The sequence below is a fragment of the Galleria mellonella genome, unplaced genomic scaffold, assembly GCF_026898425.1.
Source record: "Galleria mellonella isolate WM207_F2 unplaced genomic scaffold, CSIRO_AGI_GalMel_v1 utg264, whole genome shotgun sequence".
NCBI classification, from domain to species: Eukaryota; Metazoa; Arthropoda; class Insecta; order Lepidoptera; family Pyralidae; genus Galleria; species Galleria mellonella.
In genome coordinates, this window is record NW_026442060.1 from 178,661 (window position 1) to 204,127 (window position 25,467).

At 32.1% G+C, this 25,467-nt stretch overlaps 1 protein-coding gene across 2 annotated transcripts in view; it reads right to left on the minus strand.

Annotated features, from left to right (window-relative positions):
- The window catches only part of LOC113511500 (uncharacterized), a 166,656-nt gene that overhangs the window by 91,727 nt on the left and 49,462 nt on the right, over positions 1-25,467 (minus strand). For both annotated transcript variants that reach the window (XM_026895124.3, XM_052895052.1), the window contains one exon: positions 12,423-12,830. In XM_026895124.3, the coding sequence (XP_026750925.2) occupies positions 12,423-12,483 (61 nt within the window). In that variant the 5' untranslated portion in view covers positions 12,484-12,830. The remainder of the gene's footprint in view (positions 1-12,422; positions 12,831-25,467) is intronic.

Sequence of the window (25,467 nt, forward strand, 5' to 3'; positions counted from 1 at the left end):
AAGACAAAGAAAAAATATATAATACTAACAATCTGCCCAGGCTTCACATGTTTTTTATTAATGCAATACAGCATATGTCACTCGGTCATAAAATCGTGTAAAAAAGTTTTTAAAATCGGTTAAATAGTCTTTTTTTATGCAACTTAGAATGGCAAACAAGTTGACGGCCCATTTGAATGAATGTGGTAACCGTCGCCTATAGACATGAGCAGTACCATGGACATAACTGTAAATTCACTGCCATATCCCACCCTTTAAACCGAAACACAGCCATGCAAACATAACACCTTCACGGTAGAAACACGAATGTAACAGAGGTGCCCAAGCAAACGACTTTTGTACAAAGTCTCCCTGTGGTAATAGTTTCTGATTTTATCCATTACAAGCAAACAAACAAAGAATCCAATCTTGTATAATATTAGTATAGATATTAACTGAACCAGCAGTTTCTTTGTCCCTTACCACTACCGGGTTTATTTTCTCATTTAGATAAAAACTGTTCTAATTCTCAAGTTGGAACAAACAATACACACTTACAAAGTTTCATTAGACCTAAGCAATTTCGGAGATCAGCGTAAACGAAAAACGTGACCAGGACTTTTTATAGTTTGAAAACTTTATAAAATTTAATACTTTTTTAATTTTAATTATTTTTATAAATTTATGTAAGATTATCTTTTTTAATGGATCAGAATAGAATAGTAATCCTGCGCAATTGATACCTATAAACTGTATGGAAATCGTATCGTATCGTATTAGCTGTTAACTGTCCATCATCTCTCATGAGGAGGGCTTTGCCAGTAGTTGTTATGCTTGTCAGGTAAATTGGCAATTGCAGTTAGATTTTTCGTGATGTTTTAAGAGGAATGCTGTTGCCCATATCTCGATTATTAAGTTCCCTTACTAGCCTCTTACAACACCCACGGGAAAGGAAGGAGTTGTACATTTTATACCAGTATAGGATAGTAACATAGGTGAGAATAAAGTCAGATTGACAAATGTGAATTTGTGATTGTGAATAAAATCTAACCATAGTCGTTTCAAAAAGGCAACCCGTGAAAGTCAATCTAACAGAGCAATATGGTCGTAAGATCCCATTATCGATCATTCTCTCCTTAGAGATTGAGTATTGTAGCTGAATCCAAATACGATAATACAAATAATTTAATGTATACAACGAAACGCGTTAATAGAGTATCGACATTAATCTAAACACAATTACTACAAAACCAATACTAGAATGTACTCAATCGACAGGAAAATGATTCCTTCAAAATCAGTACAAATTTAGCGAAGATATGGCGTGATCCGAATATTAGATTTGTAGAAAGCACCTTCCATGTAATATATATTTATATTGTGCATTAAAATAAGAATAAATACATACATTAAATATACATATAAATATAGAATCGAATTGATAACCTTCTTTTTGAAGTATTTCAAAAATAAACTTGATCTTAATTACATATTGTTCAAAATCTCATTAATATTTGTAATATTATAAATGAAATTTGGTGCATGGGTATATATCTTATTCTATAGGATACTTTATATGCTAATTCGCTCGGGAAAACCCACTGGAAACAATTAGTTTTAAATAAATTCAGATGCAATCATTTTTATTGTTTTAATGTTTTCGAGATATGACGTTTCGCGTTTCTTTATACGACTTAGAATGGCAAACAAGCTGATGGTCCATTTGATGGAAAGTGGTGACCATCGCCTGTAGATATGAATAGTACCATGAACATAACAGAGTATATCGTTTTTTTAATGGATGGTAATGGAATTATAATCCCTCCTGCAATAGGGTATACGCTGGCGGGGTACCAGTGAGGGATGATAGACGATGATGTTTAAAGCAGGTCAGTTCAGCTCATCGTGATGAATACACCTGGAATCCAGCACGATGGATGGATGGATCCATGAGGATCACGTGAAGTAGTCCATATCCAATACCTTCCCCCCCCCCCCTCTCAGTATACATCAATAGTATGTTGTATAGGGAGAAAAGAGATTGTTAGTAATGGAGACTAAAACTTCCATTGCTAACAATATACCCAACCAGGTTGACTTCCTCGCGGTTCACCCTGGAAACTATCATGGTTAATTCCTTGTAAATTCGTCATGATAGACTAATTGGTCTGTTTTCATTCTCATCGATCACCCGTCACTGGTGCTCTGCCAGCGTATCCCGTTAGTGCAGGCGAGGTTTGGTTCCATTTTCACCCATCAAAAAAAAGTATGTTGTATAGTGATCTAGAAAAAAGTTCTCGATACACACATTATTTTTAAATGTAAAAACAAAATACGCTTCGGTTGAAATTGAGGGCGAACGACGTAATATTTGTCAGGAAATGAAGCTGAGATTGTAATCACCGTAAGGGGAAGGTTCTGAATATGATATAATTAAACGCGGAATGAACATTATTACGTATTATGCGTTAACCGCCAATTTCTGTGCGAAGTTTTTGTTATCTCATACGAGTAAGTACCATATTTAAACTTATATATCGTCAGAGGGAGACTTTGCACAAAAGTCGATTGCTCGGGTACCTCTGTCCCATTCGTGTTTCAACCGTGAACCAGTTGTGTTTGCATGGCTGTGTTTCGGTTTGAAGGGTAGGATATGGCGTGAATTTACTGGGTACATAGAACCAACACCTGAGTCCTCAGGAATGGCAACGCATGGGGGGTATCATGGGCGAAACACTCTATACTCTGTTATGTCCATGGTACTGCTCATGTCTATAGGCGACGGTTACCACTTTCCATCAGGTGGGTCGTCAGCTTGTTTGTCATTCTAAGTTGTATAAATATAAATATAAATATAAATATATATATATATATATATATATATATATATATATATATATATATATATATATATATATATATATATATATATATATATATATATATATTATATATGTAATACAATCTTATCTTTTTCGCATATCATCGAATCAGCTAAGCCGTTGCACGTCGACCTATCGAGATTTTTTGTGCTTTATATAATACAATATACACCGGATTTATGAGTAGTCCTTTTGAGAAATATATACGCAACTACATAGTTAGAAGCGGGCAACGCCGCGGGATAACTATTACTATATCCGGTGACTTTGCTTGCGTGTAACATTATATAAAGAATGCTATGTTTTATATAATCTACCCTTGTATCAAATTTCTGTATGGCATATAAAAAACACAATACGCACATTTTGTCTTTACAGATTATTATAGTTGCAAAAGAAGCAAAAGTAAACAATATCTATTACAAAAAAGAATTAAAAATCGATTCAAAATTGGCGATTGGTATAGATGATTGTATATAAAGAATCATATAAATCGACAGCCTTCATTTGAAAGTCGTTTAAAGAGAATATACATCTCGAAATAACTAGAAAACCAAAAGAAGAAAAAAAAGCTTTATGAACTATCGAATTGGAATCACTTTTAAATCTAAGTACCGACAACGGAACTATAAAAAGTAAAGTGTATTTTCTATTACCAAGTTTTTATCGTCGAGAAAAATAGGCGATACGCCATCAAAAACCCTCGGGTCTCTCAAGCCAATCCAATAACAATAAAAACGGCAATAAACGTGTATTATTTATTGGGGAGAGACTTCCTATTCAACTTGAAGGCATAATAACGACGGTGTCACCACTGTGCACGCTAAAACTTCACACAATTGATTTACAACTGAAAGGAAGGTAATACAACAAAGGTGAAAAAAGTTTTATTTCAGTCACTTTAGAAATGTTTTTTGAATAAAACACAAGTGACCAGAATTACTTATGACATAGAAAAAGGAGAAATCTCTAAGGCCTAAGTGATGTAGTAATTAAATATATTTAAAGTAAAAAAGAAATTTATTTAAGTATAAAATTTTAAAATAAACAAGCTAAAATGTCAATGTGTTAGCTACAGCTAAAAGTACGACAACTTGTAGTGATGGAAGATTCTCAAATGATAATCCTGTAAGGACACATATAGTGAAGGATGATCCTCAGGTTTATGGAGCTACTACCAAATAGGAGTCGCAATATATGGAGGTAGTTCTAAACTAGTCTTATTGCTATCTATTCGGAAGGCCTATATTTAGTTGTGAACAATTACCAAAATAATAATGATAGTACTACAGAACTTATTAATATTTCACTATCGGATATGGAATATATATTTTTCCCATTAGAGGAGGAATATTGGTCAACTATTACCTGTTTTATATGGTGTTTCTATGTAACTTTGCTTTCTCTTGCACTGATGGTGATTTCCCTTATTCGGTTCTTAATCATTGGAGATACAAAACAATACACTATATTCTAATGAGCCAAAAATAACAAAAAATACACTTTCACATTTATAAAATAAAAATACACAGACAAAGGCAGTATTGCATCAGCGGTTAACTGTCCGCTGCTGAACAGTTAACGATCACAGTTAGGCTTTGGTTATGTTGTAAGAAGGACGCTGCTGCCCATTCCTTGACGAATATGTAAAGGCGGTACTCTACCAATAAAATAAAAATGCATATTTAATTATGACGATAAAGTCTAGAGGAAGTCTATGGTACTTTATTTACCTGCCTTAAAGTTACATTACACATCATTAGGATCTAGTAGATAATTAGTACTTATAGGGTACGTAAATTTAGATTAGATTTTTTGGTCTCTTTCCACTTAGAGTATGAGCGACACACGACTCAGGTAGTAGCGACTGCCATATTTTTCTTCGTTTGACATTCACAAGCAGATATTGCCACGCGACTCAAAAATTTGGAATAATGTACTTATCTTATTGTAGACGAATAAAGGAATTAGGAAAGGATATGGAAACAATACCAATTATGGTTGTTAATGAATTAACTGTAATCTATACACTAATCACAAACCCCGCAAGAAGTGACCGAGAGCCGTGTTTATTTAATGCTCTAACGACTTTTGACTTCAGTTATAATCAGTGCAGTGGTTAGCTCCGTTACTTAACGAAAACATTGTCCCAAATTTTGTTTAGTAAACAAACTTTCCTGAATTAACTCAGGTTTGTTTGTGATGAATTTGCAATTTTTCAGAGCAAAAACTTGCTTGCAGCTAGATATGGGTAATATGGATACGAGGAGAGGGGAGTTCTGTTAGAAATGCGGACTATCAGTCCTATTACTAGCAATATATGCTTTCAAGTCGACCTCCACGTGGTCCTCCCTGGAAACCATCGTACTGAATTCTTTGTATATTCATCATGATGGACTAACTGACCTGTCTTTTCGAAACAGTATTCTCTGTTAAACTCATGGTACTACTCATGTCTATAGGCGACTGTTACCACTTTCCATCAGGTGGGCCGTCAGCTTGTTTGTCATTCTAAGTTGCATAAAAGAACTCTACTTACAGCTGAGTGAAATTTAAAGTTATATAGTTTATAAACACAATTACACTTTTTAAAATTAAATATTTTTAATTTAATGCGTCTACAAAAAATATAATCTTTCGTCCGCGTGTTTTATTACAACTGAAATCTTTATTTTATGAAACAAAATCTACTTTTATATTGTACAATTTTGTTGAAATATTTTAGACTGGCTTTCTTACATGAATTAATAAATTTGTTTAAAAAAAATATCAAAACTAAAAGAAAATAACACACTGGGTTTTTTTAGGCTTAGCTCGTTTAGCACAACTATAATTTCTCGTGGAGACGGCAGTGACCTCAGGCGTTATAACATGAAAGGGCTGAGGCAACACAAAAAAAAATAAGGGGGAAAAAAATAACAAAAAACGATCTCGACCTGCGAAAAACGTGGACCCGCGCGCAAATAATACAGATGTCACGTAAATAAAGAACTTTCCTTTTTCTACAAAATAAGAGGCACGTTCCCCCGTATCCACTTTTTCTATACAGTCCATGATTTGTTAGGCAACGCTAGGGATCGCTGCCTATAAAAGCGTCGAAAGCTTTATAACTGTAAATAAAGATTGACAAATGATGTACAAGCAGCGAAAAGATTTATTGATGAAATCGAACGAAGCCATAAAACCGTTTTCACGTCAAAGAACACACGTCAATGCAAATACGTACAGTTTGATAGTTCGGTGAACTTTTAAAGAGACGGTCCCACCCGTGTTTTGTAAGAGTGATACTGTGTTACGTTAATGTAAATAGACATTGCCACAACTTGTCTTCACTAACTTATAAAAAGAGGAATCATAACGTTGTAGATTATTTTTATTTGAATCTTTATGTTAACAGACTTTGATAAGTATCTATTTTCTTGCTAGTTCTAACTTTTATTTAAAATCAACGAAAAAACTTTAGAATAACTCTAGTTTTTGGTGCTTATGTTCATTATTAACTATTTATATAGAATTAGAAAGATATTAGAATTAGACATTTAAAAATATTAGAATAACAAATTAGAAACTGTCATCTTATGAGCCTTTAACTGTCCACTGCTAAACATAATTCTCTCCTTGGGGGATTTTTTCAGTAGTAGACAAACTTGGCAGGCGGATTGACAAAAACTTTGGAGATCTTTTAAAAGGGACGCTGCTGCCCTCCCTCGTCTTCCCTTAGTCGCCTCTTACAACACCCACGGGAAAGGAAAGGATGGCTTATTCTATGCCGGGACCACACGAGCATAAACCTAAGGACTATATTCACCATGAAAGATACTTCCAGATGAAGCGTAAACAATTGTCGGAAACCAAAAACATAGTAAGCTCATTAGATTCCCGTTGTCCGGTTTTACATAAATGGCTCTATATATATTAACATAATTAATTTGTTAAAATTGATGACAAAACTGTAATTAGAAAGTGTTGTTGACAAAAACTAACCTTATATATCTATTAGATGGTGGTAATTATAATACTATTTTGGTTAAACCCTAGTCGAGGTTTTGACAAGTAAATAGGTAAATAACAGAAGGTTAGCCTTTGATGTTTACCGATTTGTGTATCAAACATCGACTGTGGGGTTTTGCTTCAGGAACACAATGTTCCGAAATTAATAAATTGTGTATTGAAGGTATTAGAGGCATTTAAATGTAATTAGCTTTCTCTTATTGTTATATATTAGCAACGTCTCTCTTAAAACACCAAATAATTAATTGCCACCTAATTGCGGTTGCATATATTGTATATATATATATATATATATATATATATATATATATATATATATATATATATATATATATATATATATATATATATATATATATTATGAAGATATAAAGAAGCATTGAATACTATTCTTTTCCCGTGAATTTGTCGACGTGGCTGGAGTGTGTTAAATGACCGGCATAAATTGTAGCCTACTGTGTTCAAATATTACGTTAATTGGTTGTTTTGTTAAGGTGCCAAGAAGTAAAATAGAGACGAACATATATCTACTTATAATATTGTTTTCTTTTATTTATTTATTTATACTTTGATGCACAGTGACACTATGTACATATAGCGGACTTAACACCGAACATTGTTCTCTATCAGACAAAACAAAAACAGTAAAAAAAGAAATTTGTAGGTGGTACATTATTGAATTGAGGATAATATTCATGTATTATAAACATATAATTACACTAATATTTCTAGCTATATCACACGGCTTCGCTTATTTGAATTAATATATAAAGTACTGTTGTTTTTTTATGCAACTTAGAATGGCAAACAAGCTGACGGCCCACTTGATATAAAATGGTAACCGTCGCTTACAAATATGAGTAGTACATATATTAATTGAAACATATGTTAGTTTTATAATTTACTAGCATGTACCCCACAATTTCTTCAACGTGACTAGGATATGATACTTGACTGGGATAAAAGGTACAGCCTATATCCTTCTCCATCCCATGTAGCCCAAATATACTAAATTTCATTGTGATGGGTTAAACCATTAAGGGGTTGTTAAGTAATAATAAAAAAAACAAACACTTTTATATTTATAATATTAGTAAGGATTTGTCTCTATGTGACATATTTAATCACTACATAGTATAAAACAAAGTCGATGTTGCTGTCTGTCCATCCCTATGTATGCTTAAATCTTTAAAACTACGCAACATATTTTGAAACGATTTTTTTTAATAGATAGAGTGATTCAAGAGAAAGGTTTATATGTATAATACATGCATAATATAGTAGAGAAATACTGATAATTTTAGAGGTTTCTAATGTAATGTCGTAATGGGGGGCCGGCGACGCTATATAGTATCAGCATTGCACCCGTGCGAAGCCAGGGCGGGTCGCTAGTATATTAAATATTTTTTGACAAACTCAGAATAATATTTTTACTACTACAAATACAAATATCTTATGTATTAAGATAGGATATAACCTATTTGTATACCAAATTTCATTTAAATCCGTCCAGTAGTTTTTTTAGGTAACAAACATCTTTCTATACATCCGCACATTTGCATTTATAATAATAGTAAAGTTATAAATATTTAGCCTCTGTCCCTTATTCACGAATCATTATTAAAAGCAATATTTAAAGATCTTTTATATTAAAAATTGTTGATGCGATCAGCATATTAAGTCAATGAACATACTCAGATCACTATCTAGAAAATCGCTGGTGTTGTGGGTGATCATGGGCGGCGGTAGTCACTTACCATCAGGTGAGCCGCATGCTCGTTTGCCCCCTGTGTTGTAAAAAAAATAATAATAATCTGTTTCTTTTTCTAATTCCACGATTCCGAAGTTGCAAGTAAAAACTAGTAAATTATAAATATTAGCCTCAAATCTGTTTACGCAACATATCCGCCGCAACAGCTGTCTCCGCTTACAAATCATTTCCACTGAAATCTCTTTTTCATAGGTCATTTCATATTAAGTTAACAGGGCCTTTGGGTAATCTGATTAGCCGAGGCATTATGAGTCCATTAAGGAAAACATTGCGATAAAATTTGTAGAAGTTTGATGATAAAATCTTTATGGGTAATTGTACTCTGCATTTTATTTTTTCTCCCCTCATGGAGAATATCGACAAGAAATGTTGTTTATATGAAAAGGAAAATAATAAAATATTTCTAAGTGACTTGCAAAAGATGCGATATCATCTGAACCGATTTCAGCAATTCTTTTTTTATATATGTAAGTCCATAAGGTTTACTCTTGAGTTGTTCCGTAACGATTTTGTTATAATATAGAATGCCACTTTTCTTTGCAAAGCAAAATAATACTTGTTTCAAAGTAAAACCCAGATACACGTAGATGCATGATTTGTTATTCTTAATTTAAAAAATCAGCCGATGTGACATCGTTAATTGATGTTTTTTAAAGCGTTGTGAGATTTTGGACCATAAATATCATAAAAAATTCTATAATGTCTATGGTACTAAAATATTATTAAAATTAAAAATTTATCGTATAAATATTTCGTTGCCATATCCCATCCATTAACCAAAACACTCGAGCAGAAACCCCCATACCACTAAATAAAAATAACTTTTATACAGTATCTCCCTCTAGTATTATTGTTATCAATTCAGTATACTATTAAGGCAATCACAATATGCCCTTTCATAAAATAACTTGAATTTCCAAATAAAAACAAAGTGCTGCAAAGTTTAAAACAAATATTTTAAGTAATATAAAAAATCAACACTGGGCCTTGTATAAAAAGCATTAAAATCAAATAAGTACCAGCCATTTTCGCTGAAACCATGTTTTAACAGAGGTTAATAAAGAAAGGGCCCCGCAATAATTCACCCGATTCTGCTTAGTACCCTTCTTCAATTTAAATATTAATCGAATTAAGCGCCTCTGTTTATTTTTGTCTTGAAAAACAGACCGATAAAATCCAATGCAAACACATAATCACATTAAACAGGTAGATTAAGACAATACTTTAGACAGATCCCCGTTTGAAATTTATTACGCGAACAACGTAGCCGGACCCTTGTGCAAGATTAAGTGCTTTATTATCTACTAACTGTATACCGCAGCTTCGCTCGCGCGAAATAATAAAACCAGCTGTAGTTACAAGTTACTCAATTATAACTATATCTCATAATGCTTATCGATGTTTTAATATACATCATCATTTATCATCATACCAGCCTTTAACTATCCACTGCTGAACATAAGCCTCCCCCTAGGGGGGTATTGCCAGTAGTTACCACGCTTGGTAAGCGGATTGGCAACCGCAGTTAGGATTTGGAGATGTTTTAATAGGGACGCTGCCGCCCGTCCTTCGTCTTCTTTTTGTTGCCTCTTACGACACCCACGGGAAATGCTTTAATATATAAATTATTATAAATTTATATATAATTATGTCACATGTTTTTCACCACCTCAGCCCCACATACGCTTTCTATTTTTACCTAACGGTTATCTGGTAGAGAATGCCTTATGGCATCAAGCTCGCTTGTACAAAGTTTTACTTAAGTTCAGTAAAAAATAAATAAATAAATAACTACATAAAATATCCTACATGCTATAGAATATATGCTACTTGTATACGAAATTTCATTTAAATCCGTTTTGTAGTTTTTGCACAAAAGAGTAACAAACATCCAACCATCATTACAAACTTTCTCCTTTATTATATTAATAGGATTAATAGGAAATAACAATAAAAGAAAGAAAAGAGTCCACATCATCTGCTTTTTAGGGATATAACATAATAAACACAATTTTTACGATAGCACATAAAAAAACTGTCCTTAAGTCTTATTAACTAAAAAGCTTGGTAACATAAATACGAAAGGAAAGTATTGCAGTGTGTTCATTTATCGACGTATACGCAATATTGTTGCGTAAGATTGAATTTGTCTCGGATTACAGTTCCACAGAAAGGAGCTTCGGCCAAAGAGAATTCTTAAATAGGAAAACATAGCTATTTTCTTTGAACAAAATGAAAATAATAAGGAGGAGCATTCTTCACTAATTGGGAAAGATGTAACACGATTCGGTAAATTATTTGTAAAGTGTATCCTAATAACAGCTTTAAATACAAGAAGATAAACACAAAGCAGGCACAATGAATTAATACTTTGGAACAAATCCAGCCGGGGAGATATTTTGTGAACTTTTTTTTAAAATAACTCCAAAGTAATAAAGAAAGTAATTAAGCCGCTCATTATTATTAATCAAACATCGAATTTTTCTTATGGAATTTATTGGAATTTCATGATAAAAAGGGACTTGGAATACTTTAGGTACGATATCATCTTCATTTAAACATGCCCGTGGGACTTTTTCATAAAAGAATGTGAAAAGAAAATACATAAACAAGGGAAGTATAATACGAATACCTTTTAACGATAATGAGATGTTATGTATTTTAGCGCTAACAGTATTCAGAATAGAAACTTGGCGCTATATATAATAACTAATGTATTATATAACAAGTAATATTTAACCAGTGGATTTGCTCGTCATGTGAATGTTTATGAATAAAAAAAATAATGTCAGACCAGGAGAATAATTAGTGTGTATTATTGGGTTATTAATAAAGGAATTCACGTTGACAATTATATTATTGATATTACATAAATATCTTATGAAATTTCGACTGTTTTATGTATGAGTAATAAAAAAAAAACATTTTATTTATAAACTAGCTGTTGCCCGCGACTCTGTCCGCGTTTCCGTCGTTTTTCGTAAAATAAGTAGCCTATCTCCTTGCTCATGGTTCAGTGGTTTTGATGTAACAAACACATTTCCCTTCACTGCTTTGCTCCTATTGATCGTAGCGTGATGAATAGTATACTATAACCTGACCAGGAGTATGAAGAATAATTGTACCAAGTTTCGTTAAAATCCGTCAAATAGTTTTTGTTTCTATAACAAACATACAGACAGACAGATAGACAAAAATTTTACTGATTGCATTTTTGGCATCAGTATCGATCACTAATCATCCCCCGATAGTTATTTTGGAAATATATTTCGTGTACAGAATTGACCTCTCTACAGCTTTATTATAAGTATAGATTAGGTTTATTTGAATTTTTGATAAAATATGAACATAAATAAAAATTTTCACGGTATTATTGAACATTTTTTTTTAACATTACCCAATGGTTGACAAAAGGAAACAATATTTGAAGAGATATGTTTTGGCATTATTATCGAATTTTATCAACCGACATCAAAAATAAAGATGTTTTCAATTCGGTTGTATTTTTTTGCTTGTTTATTCGCTCTTAACTCCGTAAGTTCTAAACCAATTTGGGAAATTCTTTTGTATCTGAAAGAATATAGTTACAAATTGGTTTTATAGAAATTTTATCAAAGTTAGTTCAATAGTCTATTTTTAAACCAAATTCACTAGTTTTTTCACAGTTGAAATCGGGAACTAATCGAATCGTAATTATTAAATATATTATTATTTACTTTATACAATAATACATTGATTATTTATCTACTTAATTTACTAGTACATTCAATATGACTTACCGATGAATATCAAAGCGCAGGAAGTGACGACGGCGCTCGGTATCGGTGTCATAGTGATCATTTCCTTTGATTCTTCTTCTTGAATAGCCACTTTATTTCTAACACATCGTACATTTTATTTATTTACACTATCACTTCTTATTTTGTATTTGTTATGTTTTGACAAAACATTGTTATGTTGTTTACTCATTAATTGTTCATATTCTATTTTTGAATTAAATACATCTGCAACAACTGATATTTTAATACAAATTTAATTAAGGGTATAATTTTATTTAGCTTGAACTCCTTGTTAATTCGAAGCTTCATTAAATCATTCAACACTTCTAAATACACTGCTACATCATACCCTATAGGTGTCTAAATTGCCTGTTTCCTACTGTTGCGGCTTCCGATGCTCCAAATTTCCTGAAACAAAGTGCCGTAATTTAATCAATGGAGGTATTTGCATACGATTTGCGTATTGGATGCGGCTGTGCGAAATTTTGGTTAGGATCCAAATGCGATAAGCATATGCAAAGTGCAGTGAGAGTAACAGGCGTAGTTTACATTTGTACATTGTATTTGCAATGTTGTACAAAATATCAAATGTTTAAATATAGAAATTTGTATTTTTATAGATTTATATTTTTAATACATAACCATTTAAAAATACAAAATTATTTGTATATTGAAAAAAAGAATACTTTCTATGGACTCGATAGGATGAGATTCGAACATACATCTTTCGATTAACAATTTATGTTATTAATTTTTTTTTTATTTATGGTAATTAGCATGCATAAATACATTAAAAAAAACTGAATTTTTTAGTACCACTTAAACCTCTTGGGCTTGGTAAATCGATTATGATGAATTTTGGTACAGAGATAGAAGTGATCCTGAAGACAGTTAGAAGCCGTTTTTTTTTTTTTTTGGAAAACTTATAGGGGTTTATGTGAGAGAGGGGTAATTTTTGTATTATACTTTTTTATTGCGTCCTCCCATTTACTTCAAATTAATCAGAATTATTGTTTATAATTCATAATTAAAGCATTTAATTAATTTTTTTTAATTACCTATTAAAACGAATGGGTTTCTTTTTGTAATTAATTTATCTCTAACTATAACGACAACTAGAATTGTTGTACAAAATCAATGTTAACGCAAACGAAGCCACGGGTAAAATCTATTTTTATTATATTTGTTAGATTTAATTTAATATAATTTTAAATCACTCAAAAGTTTTAGGGTAAACACCTACTGTGTTACTTTAAAATGTAATCCACCCACTCTGTCACATTGTAACAGATTGGTTGTTAATATTTTAGCGTATTTCTATTGCTACAATTTTGCGATTGAACCATGAAAATGGAATAAAGAGGAATTGAATTGTAGCAAATAAAGATAGTGTGATTTATTTTTGATTGAATGATTCTTGACACGTCTGTTATACACGTGTCAGTAGTTGCCACGCTTGGCTGGCGGGTTTGCAACCGCAGTTAGGCTTTTAGAGATGTTTTAAGAGGAACGCTGCTGCCTATCCATCGCCCTCCCTAATAGTTTATGCATATATATATATATATATATATAAGTATTATGTTTCCTAAATTCTTTAATGCACCGCCTATCTGTTTCTTTATTTGCCCAATGGTTGAATGGTAGAGAATACTATGAGATCTTAAATCTGCCTAATACATACTTATTTATTTATTTATACTTTGCACATATTAGAACATGTCTACAGGGCAGACTTAATGCCTGATGGCATTCTCTACCAGTCAACCATTACGCTAAATAGAGAGAGTAAATGGCGGTGCATAAATTAAAAAAAGTTGTAAATAAATATATATTTTGAAAGATAACAATTTATGATAAATAAACAATATAATATATTAATAAAACTATAGAATAATATAATTACAAAAAAATATACATACATAAATCACATACAATACATATATAAATAACTATACATAGTATATTTTAAATTAATATATATATAAATAATAATTAATTATATAACAGATTGAGGCTTTTCATTGTTGTGATAAATTGAAGTAATGTTTATTTAAACTTATATGTACATACAAGTTTAAATAAACACTAAACATTAAAGTTTAAATAAATAAGCAAATAAATATCATCTTCTGTTAGTTGTACGCAGAGTGAATTTAAATGACAACACTTCATTGAAACTTATAGATATACATCGGTTCCAGAAATTCTTGACTCTTCCAAATTAATGCAAGATCTATCTTATAACAATATGTCTTCAACTAAGCCTCTCCCGGTGCCAGCGTCTTAATTCAAACTTAATAAATAATGTATTTAATAAGTTTGAAACTTACCACTCTATGTAAACAACTAATAATAGAGCGTAACAAGCACCTTTCAAGCCTTTTCCACGAATAAGAATTTCCATTCATGTTCTCCGAGTTAACAATATTTTATGGGTCACTCGCTTTGAAAGTACTTTTTCAAGATTATATGTTATTTTAATGTCTGCTCAGATCTTTACATAACGCTAAAAGGCTTGCAAATGCTAATTGCTTCAGTATATTATAATAACTTTGTATTAAATCTTTAATAAGTTGTAATCTCTTACAAAACCTTACAAGTTGTTAACAATATGTAATTGTAATCGACTTCAAAAAGAAGCAGGTTCTTAATTTGATTATATTTATCTATTTTTATTCTTTATTGTAGACAATACATTACAAACTCATAATATATATCAAATAAAGATGTACAACAGGCGCGCTTATCTCACTAAGAGTTCTCTTCCAACAAACTCTGAGTGGAAAGGAGCACAATTATTTTTTATTATTATTTTTTATAATTACCAACATATATCATTTAACAACAATTACTTTTTTGTTTGTTCCCTCATCGCTCCGTCAGTTGAAAATTTATTTGGAAAATTCTTTTTTTATCTGTAAGTACATACCTATAGGTTAATTTTATAGAAATTTTATCAAAATCGGTTTAGAAGTTTAGTTTTAAAATCATAATAATTGCTTTTGCCTCACCTAAAGTCGGTTTTTTTAGTGGAACACAATCGTAATTATTACAAATTAAATTTCAAAATGAGTATAGACTTAATAGCGGTCAATCATTGGTGATTAATAGGAAAACTCATAGAGCCTTTACTGATAGTAATTGAATTGCAAGCGAAAATAAATAATCCTAATCAACTCAGCAAAATAACACCAACTCAGTAAAACAAAAAGATAATTAGATTATAAATATGACAAAGAATTACAGCAATAATTTCGATAATTTTCTAAATCTTTAAATTACATCGTTATATAATATGAATACATATTATACAAAGTGTATAAACTTGAAAAAAGATATTAATTATGCAAATACACAAAATAGAATTGTTAAAAATTTGATGCTTTTTGTTTTTATAAGAAATATAAACGCTACTGTTTTACTTGTTTTACATATAAAAACCATAGTATTGTATTTATAAGAGGCTTAATAACTTTGGGAGTTTTTATGGTGATTAAATTAGGGTTAAAATTGTTTTCTTCGTCCATTGTTACATAAATTGTAAAAAATTTAAATTTCCTTCAGTAGTATAAACATAATGAAATGTTGATATATCATCATCATTATCATATCAGCTGCTATCTTCCTATTGCTGGACATAGACTCCCCCATAGACTGCCATAAAGAAGGAAGGAATTTATATATACTATACAATATTTATTAAGCTTTAAAATGTTAAAGAGAATCTGCTTCATCATATCATCATATCAACCGTTAACTGTCTGCTGCTGAATGTAAACCTCCCTCTTGGGGGGTTTTGCCAATAGTTGCCACGCTGGCAACTGCAGTTACACTTTTGTTGATTTTTAAGGCAGACGCTGCTACCCATCCCATAACCTTTCAGTTATTTTTTTAGAAATTTTGTCTGTCTATCTGTATATTTGTTCCGGCACGATACAACTGGTTAGTGGTTTAGTTGTGTTTTTAAAAGTTTAATTTAAAATCTAGGGTATGTTTTATTTTAATACTCTAATATATAAACAACATATTAGTAGTTTATTATTCCTACTTCTGAAATTCGCTCGTATGAAGTAGCGAGCAAAAAGCTGGTAATAAGTAGATTTGCCGTGTGGTCCGGCCATAGAAAGGACCACCCCTTCCTTACCCGTAATGTCGTAAGAGGCGTCTAAAAGAACTTAATAATCGAAGAATGGTTGCTAACCATTTTTTTTATACAACTTAGAATTGCAAACAAGCTGACGGTCCACCTGGTCGAAAGTGGTAACCGTCGTCTATAGACATGAGCAGTACCATGGACATAACAGAGTATACTGTTTCGTCCATGATACCCATTATATAATACATATTATTTTTCTGTACCCTGTAAATTCACGCTATATCCCACCCTTCAAACTGAAACACAGCCATGCAAATACAACTGCTTTACGGTTGAAACACGAATGGGACAGAGGTACCCAAGCAATCGACTTGTGAACAAAGTCTCCCTCTGGTGGCAACAACTGGCAACCCCCCTTATAGGGAAGACCTATGTTCAGCAGTGGACAGTTAACGGCCGACATGATAAAAACAATAAAGTTTTTAAGAAGAAGATTGACATTAAATTCATGTGATATTTAATCATAAATTCGGATGATGCTATATACCGATTAGTCTAAAGTTACCGCCAATAATTTAATAACGCCCGAGAATAATGGAAATATATACGTATAATAGATAATATATCACATATGTAACATGATACCTACGCTACAGAACAATGTGATTCAAGTTGCCTGGAATCTAGATCAATCATTCTAGAATGATCGATTGTACATTCTACTCATGCGTTACAATAGAGAACTAGGTTATATTATTATTCATTTTTATTATCATGTTTTCACTTTTAGTTGAAGAATGTTTCAATATCTTTTTTTAATCAATTAATGTTAATGATAAAAGATGATGCAATTATTGTTACCAACCGATACTCAAAAACAACATTTGTAGAAATTTCACAATAGATGCTCAAGTTATAAAATTTGAAAAACACTGAACATCTAATAATAATAAGATTTATACCAATCATATCCGAAAATGGCATGCAATTACGACATAGAATAGGCCAATACTTTTTTCCGGTGAATGTCATAAGACGTGACTAAGAGATCTTAATAGTCGAAAGATGGTCAGCAGTGTCCCTCTTAAATCATCACCAAAAGCTAACTGCGATTGCCAACCTGCCTGCCAAGTAATGGAAACTGTTGACTACACCCCCTTCCCCTTTCCAATAAGAAAACGCTTATATTCAGCAGTAGACAGTCAACGGCTGATACGATAACTATATGTCGATATTTGAAAGAAAAATCAAAACACAAATATTAGGACAAAATACTCCCGATAAAATACAAAACATTAATGATATAACAAAAAAAAACAATAATTCTTATAATTTTTAAAATACAATTTTCTTAGAAAATACTCTAAAATCTAAACTACTTCTATAGACCCTAAGTCACAACGATTTAAAGTATTTTAACTAATTACACTTAACAATAAAGAATTCAATGAACATCAAATAAAATAGAATTTACATGAATCCTTCAGCTGATTATAGTTCAACAGTATGGTTGTTAGATTTATCATTGACATAAAGCTTATAATAAAAACAAGTTAGAAATATAAGTATAGCCGTCACCCACATATGGTGTCCGTTGAAATTATTCATAAACCATACATCTAAACCAGAGCGTGTATCTTGCAAGGGGCCTACGAGTTTTTCAGTAATATGCAAATACAACCCTCAAAGTTGATGCAAATATTATCCCTGGGCGAGATTTAAAAAGTTTGGTTGCAATGTTAATTTCCCAACGTCAGAGGTAAAAAGACTGTTTTGTATTTAAGCAAGTGTCTCTAGACTTTGTTACAAACAGTCGGAAGCTTTTCTGACTTGAGAACTCGTTACGAAGTTGCCCCAAAACAAATTGAGTCAGTTGCAGACATAAAGATTTTTATTAAAAGTTCCAACCTGTGCCTGAAGGTAGCCAGCTTGATTGGTAATTTAAATAAGTCAAGTTGTAGCTCCTGAAACGAATTTAAATGGTAAAGGTCAATGCTGTCATTACTTTTAATTAAAATCAAACGTATAACAACATTTGTTGTTTATCTATTTAAAATTATGTACATTTCATACATTACATATACAGTAAGATACATATCTTATTGTTTGTGTAATGTATGAATATTACATAATGAATAATAGACACACTGATCAGCGCTTAGCCAAATATATAATGTCTAAAAATATGGAATTAGCAAAAGGGATCTCTTTATGAGATAAGAGCATGAATCGCGTGAAACTGCATGTAATAGCTAGTTATTAAATGTAAGATTTCGTGTTATGTTAAATACAATAGTTGCGCGCGAAAAATATTCTGATAAACTGTTTTTTTTTTTTAATTTGAAATTAGAATTCGTTATGCTATCCATAAGAAAGAAGCCGTTGCAGATCTTAACTCGATTTGTCTATGCCATCTATTACTTCACCTTAGAGTTTTACATAAACAGGGATTAATCTCATTCCATCTTTATATTTTTACTTTTTTTTATATAACTTCTAATAATAATAAAGCTGACAGTCCACCTGATGAAAAGTGTTAGCTGTCACTTAGATTTCGTATTATTAATTTTAATGCGTAAGGTCAAAGATTTCGGTGTAAGGTTTACTTTAGTGATGTGCTGAGTCGGCATTTAAGATATTTATTTATTTATTTATTTATTTATAGCAAGGCAACAGATTACAAATTAATACATTTATAAAATAAATATTACATGAAACGACATTAAATTTGCACTCCAATAACTGCTCTGCATAACATTCGATATTATATACATTAAAAGAATGACGGCTATAAATTTAAAGTAACAAATTGGCAGCCTTAATGTAACATTGCAAGGATTGTTGGAAGATATCAAGGTCCTTGCATACATTGTTATATTTTCTGCACATGCGGATAATTGGATTGTGATACGATACATTATTGTTACAAATCGGTATATAAAATAATTTTTGTATTCTTTTATTACCTGTACGAAATGAAACAAGGCTCAACAATGTGCTACTGTCCCATTTATAATTTATTATTTTATAAAGAGTAATGAAATCAGACATAGATCTTCTATTTATAAGAGAATTAATGTTAAAATGATTAAGTCTTAATTCATACGAATGAAGTTTCCTTCTCAGACCATACTTAGTGCTCAAAAATCTAACAAAGCGTTTTTGAATTGCTTCTATTCTGTCAATGTGGTTCTGATAAAAAGGAGACCAAATAACAGAACAGTACTCAAGTGAACTTCTAACTAGTGATGTATAGAGTGACAAGATAGCATGCGAGTTTTTAAAAGGTCTAGTTGTTCTAAAGATAAACCCTAGAGTTCTATTTGCTTTTGCAACTAAATAATCATAGTGTTGTATAAATGATAATTTTGAGTCAAGTATAATACCTAAGTCACGAATGGATTCCTTTTTTTCCAAACGCATATTATTAACACAGTATGGATAACTTATAAGAATTCTATTTTTAGTAAAAGATATGACGTGGCATTTAAATATATTTAAGTTCATATTATTATCAATGCACCACTGATGCAAACGATTGATATCTCGCTGCAGTATTTCACAATCTAGATCACAACTTATCGTACGATATATCTATTCTTTTTTTTAACACAGTATTCGATTTACGTTAGTGTTTTGATATTTGATTGAAAACCGAATCAAAGGGAAAGATAAGAATATACTGAATTTCTTTTATTTCCTGTTCTTCAATCCGAGAGCGCTACTTTTTCTATTTTTTTTTTTTTTTATTTTAATCACAGTACACGTCGTAACTTTATTTTAACTAATGCAAGTGGTATTGAAGAATAAATAGGTGAAACATTTTTAAAAGAAATTATCGAGTCTCTTACACTCATTAAACACACGATTATTTTGGTATTCATTTAAAAAATTGAATCTTGACTCGAGTTTGAGGACTTGAACGAGTACTTTTTTTAATAGATGAAAATTTTATTTATTTTATATGCTGTCGGGAATAGGTGAAAATGAATGTAGATCAGTTCAGTGTCCCATCATGACAAATTCGATAAAAAATAACTACAATAATTTCCTGATGGTGGGAACCACGTAGAGGTTAATCTGATAAGCATAGGTTATTTCTAGATGTGATAGCCTCATAAGAGACTATCAGATCCCATTATTAACAATCTCTCTTTTCCCCCTCCTTCTCATTTGTATTCGAATACTTTATCAGACTCAAGTAATTTTTTAACTAATTTCTGAAATTTACTTTTATGAGGACAATAAATGTTTAATAATCTAATATTTTTTCCATTGAGAGTTAAGGAAAATATTTGTAAAATTCTGGAACAGACACGGAAAATGTTATGATAAATACACGATTAGTATTTGAGTATCATTATACTCGAAGCCTGTATTCAAATACCATGTATCCGAATTTTTTTATATTTTGAATACTCGAATACTTAATTATCATTTTATTTAATGGATGATAATGGAATGGCAACCCCGCCTACGCTAACGACATACGCTGGCGGGGCACCAGTGCGGGATGATAGGTGAGAATGAAAAGGCAGGTCAGTTAGCCCATCGTGATGAATACATCTGAAATTCAGCACAATGGTTTCCAGGGGAGGCCACGTGGAGGTCGACCTGATAGGATATATTGCTAGAAATGGGACTAGTAGTCCACATTACTAACAATCCCTTCCCCCCACTTAATTATCAATAAGGTATTCAAGACAGTACTCGAGTTAATTTGACTCGACACGTCACTAGTTTTCTTTAGCAAAACTTTCGTATTTAAATATTGGCGAGTGTACTTTACGTGATAGGATCTCCAGTATACTATTGGGATTAGACACTCTTATCCATATGGATACGGCTTTCACATAAAAATCGTTTGTTCTCCCACTGCTAACATATTTGAGCCACTATAATCTTGCGGTTGTCCCAGTCAGTACACCATAATAGGATAGAGGCTTTTCAGAACATATCAACATAAAATGTATATATCTGTGTTGTATAATATATGTTTATAGACAAAATGACTATAAGTATGTATACCTACATACGTACCGGAAAACATTTCGATCGATTTAAAAAAGTTTCCAAGTCGACAGTACTTTCAATTTTTACTCGACAGTTAATAACAATAATAGGCTTGTATGTTACATGTCTTATTATTTATGCATGAATGAAACGATTATTTCATTGTATATATTTGTGTATAACTTTTAGTGACTTTGTTTATTTACGAATGTAGTTGTGTGATTCTTGTTAGGAAGCCAAGCGAAGGGTCGCTTGTGTTCGAATGCGGAGACGTAATTAAGGTTTCCTTTCATTCGTGTTCTTTGGTAATATTTTAATTATTAACATAGAATGAAAAAAAAAAATATTTTTTTTTTATACAACTTAGAATGGCAAACAATCTGACAGTCCACCACACACACGGTCCACATGAGCAGTACAATGGACATAACAGAGTATACTGTTTCGCCCATGATAACCCCCATACGTTGCCATTCCTGAGGACTCAGGTGTTATTCCTCTGTACCCAGTAAATTCACGCCAAAATATATTATATTATATATATATATATATATATATATATATATATATATATATATATATATATATATACTATAACGCCCACTGTATGAGAATTATTATGGTGTTTCCATTTTCGCAACCTGTTACTTACTGTTATATCCTTCGAACCGAATAAAACTATGCAATCGTAGCTGCTTCATGGCAACAGTACGAGTGGCTTTTTTTTTTAATGGATGATAATATAATGATAACTCCGCCTTCGCTAACGGTGAACGCTGGCAAGCCATCAATGAGGAATAATAGCTGAGAATGACAAGGCAGGCCAATTAGCCCATGGTGATTAATACACTATTTGTGTTATTGTCCTAACTATTTGTGTTATTTCTTATTGTTTTTTTAATAAGGCACTTATACAAAGTAAGCGTTTTACAATATCAACTTTCATAATTTCATATGGATTTTTTTATAGTTTATAAGAGACAGGAATTAACGTGATGAGTATAATTTACTAGAGTTATGTCGCCGTTTTGACCAGTTCGCCCTTGTTATGAGTAGTCTGATACAGCGCTATCATGCCTGCACTTGAATCATCGTCATCATCATTTCAGTCTTTAACTGTCCCTTAAACCTCCCTCTGGGGGTTTTGCTAGTAGTTACCATGCTTTGCAAGCGGGTTGGTAATCGCAGTTAGGCTTTGAAGATGTTTTAAGAGGGACCCTGCTGCCCATCCCTCGCATTCCCTTTGCCGCCTCTTACAACACCCACGAAAAAAAGTGGTGGCCTTTTCTATGCTGGGACCACACGGCTACATTTGAATACTTCCGCTAAATGACGCGTTAATCCCGTCTTTTATAAACCATAATGAAAGTGACCTTGAAACTCTTGATACTAGAGTACGACACTTTCACACAAGTATACTGTAAACATAAACTATATTTTTAACCAACTTAGAAGAAGAAAGCTCCCAAATGATATACGTCTTTTTTATATTTCGTTGCCTCTTAACTCCATCAGTTCATAATCGATTTGATTTTTTTTTTATCTAAATGAGTACTTACAGATTGTTCCATAGACACTTCAGCAAAGTCGGTCCAGTAGTTCAGTTTTTAAATCAAACCAACTAATTTTACCACAAATGAAAGCTATTTTCCTTTTCTGTGGAAAAAAAAATCTAATTATATTATTTAATATAAATATAAATTTTACGGAATTAATTCAAAATCCATTGGAAATATCGGTAAATTCTGTTTACGTGGTTGCAATTAGGTACTTGGCTAATCTAAACGCAGAGATCTGTAATCAGGCAAGCCTCAGACCGAAAACACGAGCATTGATTGGTTCATTTAGCGGGGAACCGTAAGCAAACGATCAATGGACGCGTAATCAGTTCGTGTTAGTTTAGCCGAGTACGCTTTTCAATTAAGTATTCCGCCTGAATTCGATAGAATCCAATTATAGATTTTTAATCACGAACATTATAATTACTTATTAATAAATTCGTGTTGATTACGATACAACACAATAGATTGAATGAAATTTATAAATCATCAGCATCATCATATCAGCTGTTAAGTGTCCATTGCTGAACACAGGTTTCGGTTTGAAGGATGGAATATGGCGTGAATTTACTGGGTACATAGGAATAACACCTGAGTCCTCAGGAATGGCAACGCATGGGGGGTATCATGGGCGAAACAGTATACTCTATTATGTCCATGGTACTGCTCATGTCTATAGGCGACGGTTACTACTTTCCATCAGGTGGGCCGTCAGCTTGTTTGCCATTCTAAGTAGTATAAAAAAAAAAGGTCTCCTCAATAGGAGGGGGTTTTGCCAGTAGTTGCCATGCTTGGTAAGCGGTTTTTTTTTTATGCGTGAAAATGGCATGGTTACCCCGCCTGCGCTATCGGTATACACTAGCGGGGTGCCAGTGAGTGGTGATAGGTGAGGATGAAAAGGCAGGTCAGTTAGAATGCTGATGGACATACGAGTATGTCTTGATTGACCAGGGTAAATAGTAGCTACTTTCCAGTAAAGACACCCAAGTTACGCGGACAAAGTCGCGAGCAAAAGCTAGTAAGATATAGGTCGTTGACATATAGTACTATACGAATATATTAAGAAACATTATTATTATTATTATTGAGAAGGCTTTGTTAAACAAAAAAAAACTTGTAACACAGCGACATCTGTGATCTATTGTGCTCGACCTTTTTTAAAGTTCACTGCTAATTTCTATCAATGGTAGGAATTTCAAAAAGTTCTTAGTAGCCATGTTTTTTATTTCCTCAGACTATAAAGTGTATTTTCCAGAAGAGATATATGGTTTGCGTATGAATGGACTGCAGGCACAAATTATGTGCTGTGGTGTTTCTTCCTTATCGTAACAGAACCTGTAAACGAATTTTGAGCAAAAGCCTATTTGAGCCATGTACTTATTTAGTCAGATACTAGCGACCCGCCCCGGCTTCGCACGGGTACAATAACGCACCGCTATGTTCCTGCATTTTAAATTTGTAATATCTACGGAAATAATCATTTATATTACATGCTGTAAAGGGCCATATTGTTCTATATTAAATGGACAATGTAATTAAGGTACTTAATTGGATAAAAACTAATGCTGTATTGCTTAAAATTACTTCATAAATAAGCCATTGTTTCCGTAAAATGTAAATAATTATTGTGGGTTATCCTTAAGAGATAGACATATACCATCGCGTACTTTTTTATTGACCTTTTGAAGGTGTACAATACTGTAGTACATTATTTTGATTTATCTCGTGGGGTTCAGCCAACGTTTGCAATGTAAGCGCAAAAAATGTATTTATTTACGACATCACATTAGAAACCTCTAAATTTATCAGTGTTTCTCTGCAATATTATGCATGTATTATACATATAAACCTTCCTCTTGAATCACTTTATCTATTAAAAAAAGACTGCTTCAAAATCCTTTGTGCAGTTTTAAAGATTTAAGCATACATAGGGACGGACAGACAGCGACAGCGTCTTTGTTTTATACTATGTAGTGATTTAGATGGGGTGACTACCTGAAATGCATTACAGAGAGACAGTAGATGCAGGTGGCACAGGAGCATTTCTTGTGGCAGTCTATAGGGGAGACATATGTTCAGCAGTGGACAGAAAATGGCTGTGATGATGATGACTTATTTAGTTTTCAGAGTTCACTGAAAAAGAAACTTGTACTTGTTCGCAATAAAATTATTAAATTAATAAAAACCAATTGCGCGGATTAGGAATTTCGACAATTTGACATAACGGATATCAATTGCGAACTTCAAATTCCATTATTGGTGTCGATTGTCATTTTACAGATTTATGGGGATTTGGAAAATTAATTTTACGTCAGTTCCGTCCAAGATAATGGATTCGAGATTTTGACGTATTTTCCAGTTTGGGATAAAGTGGGAT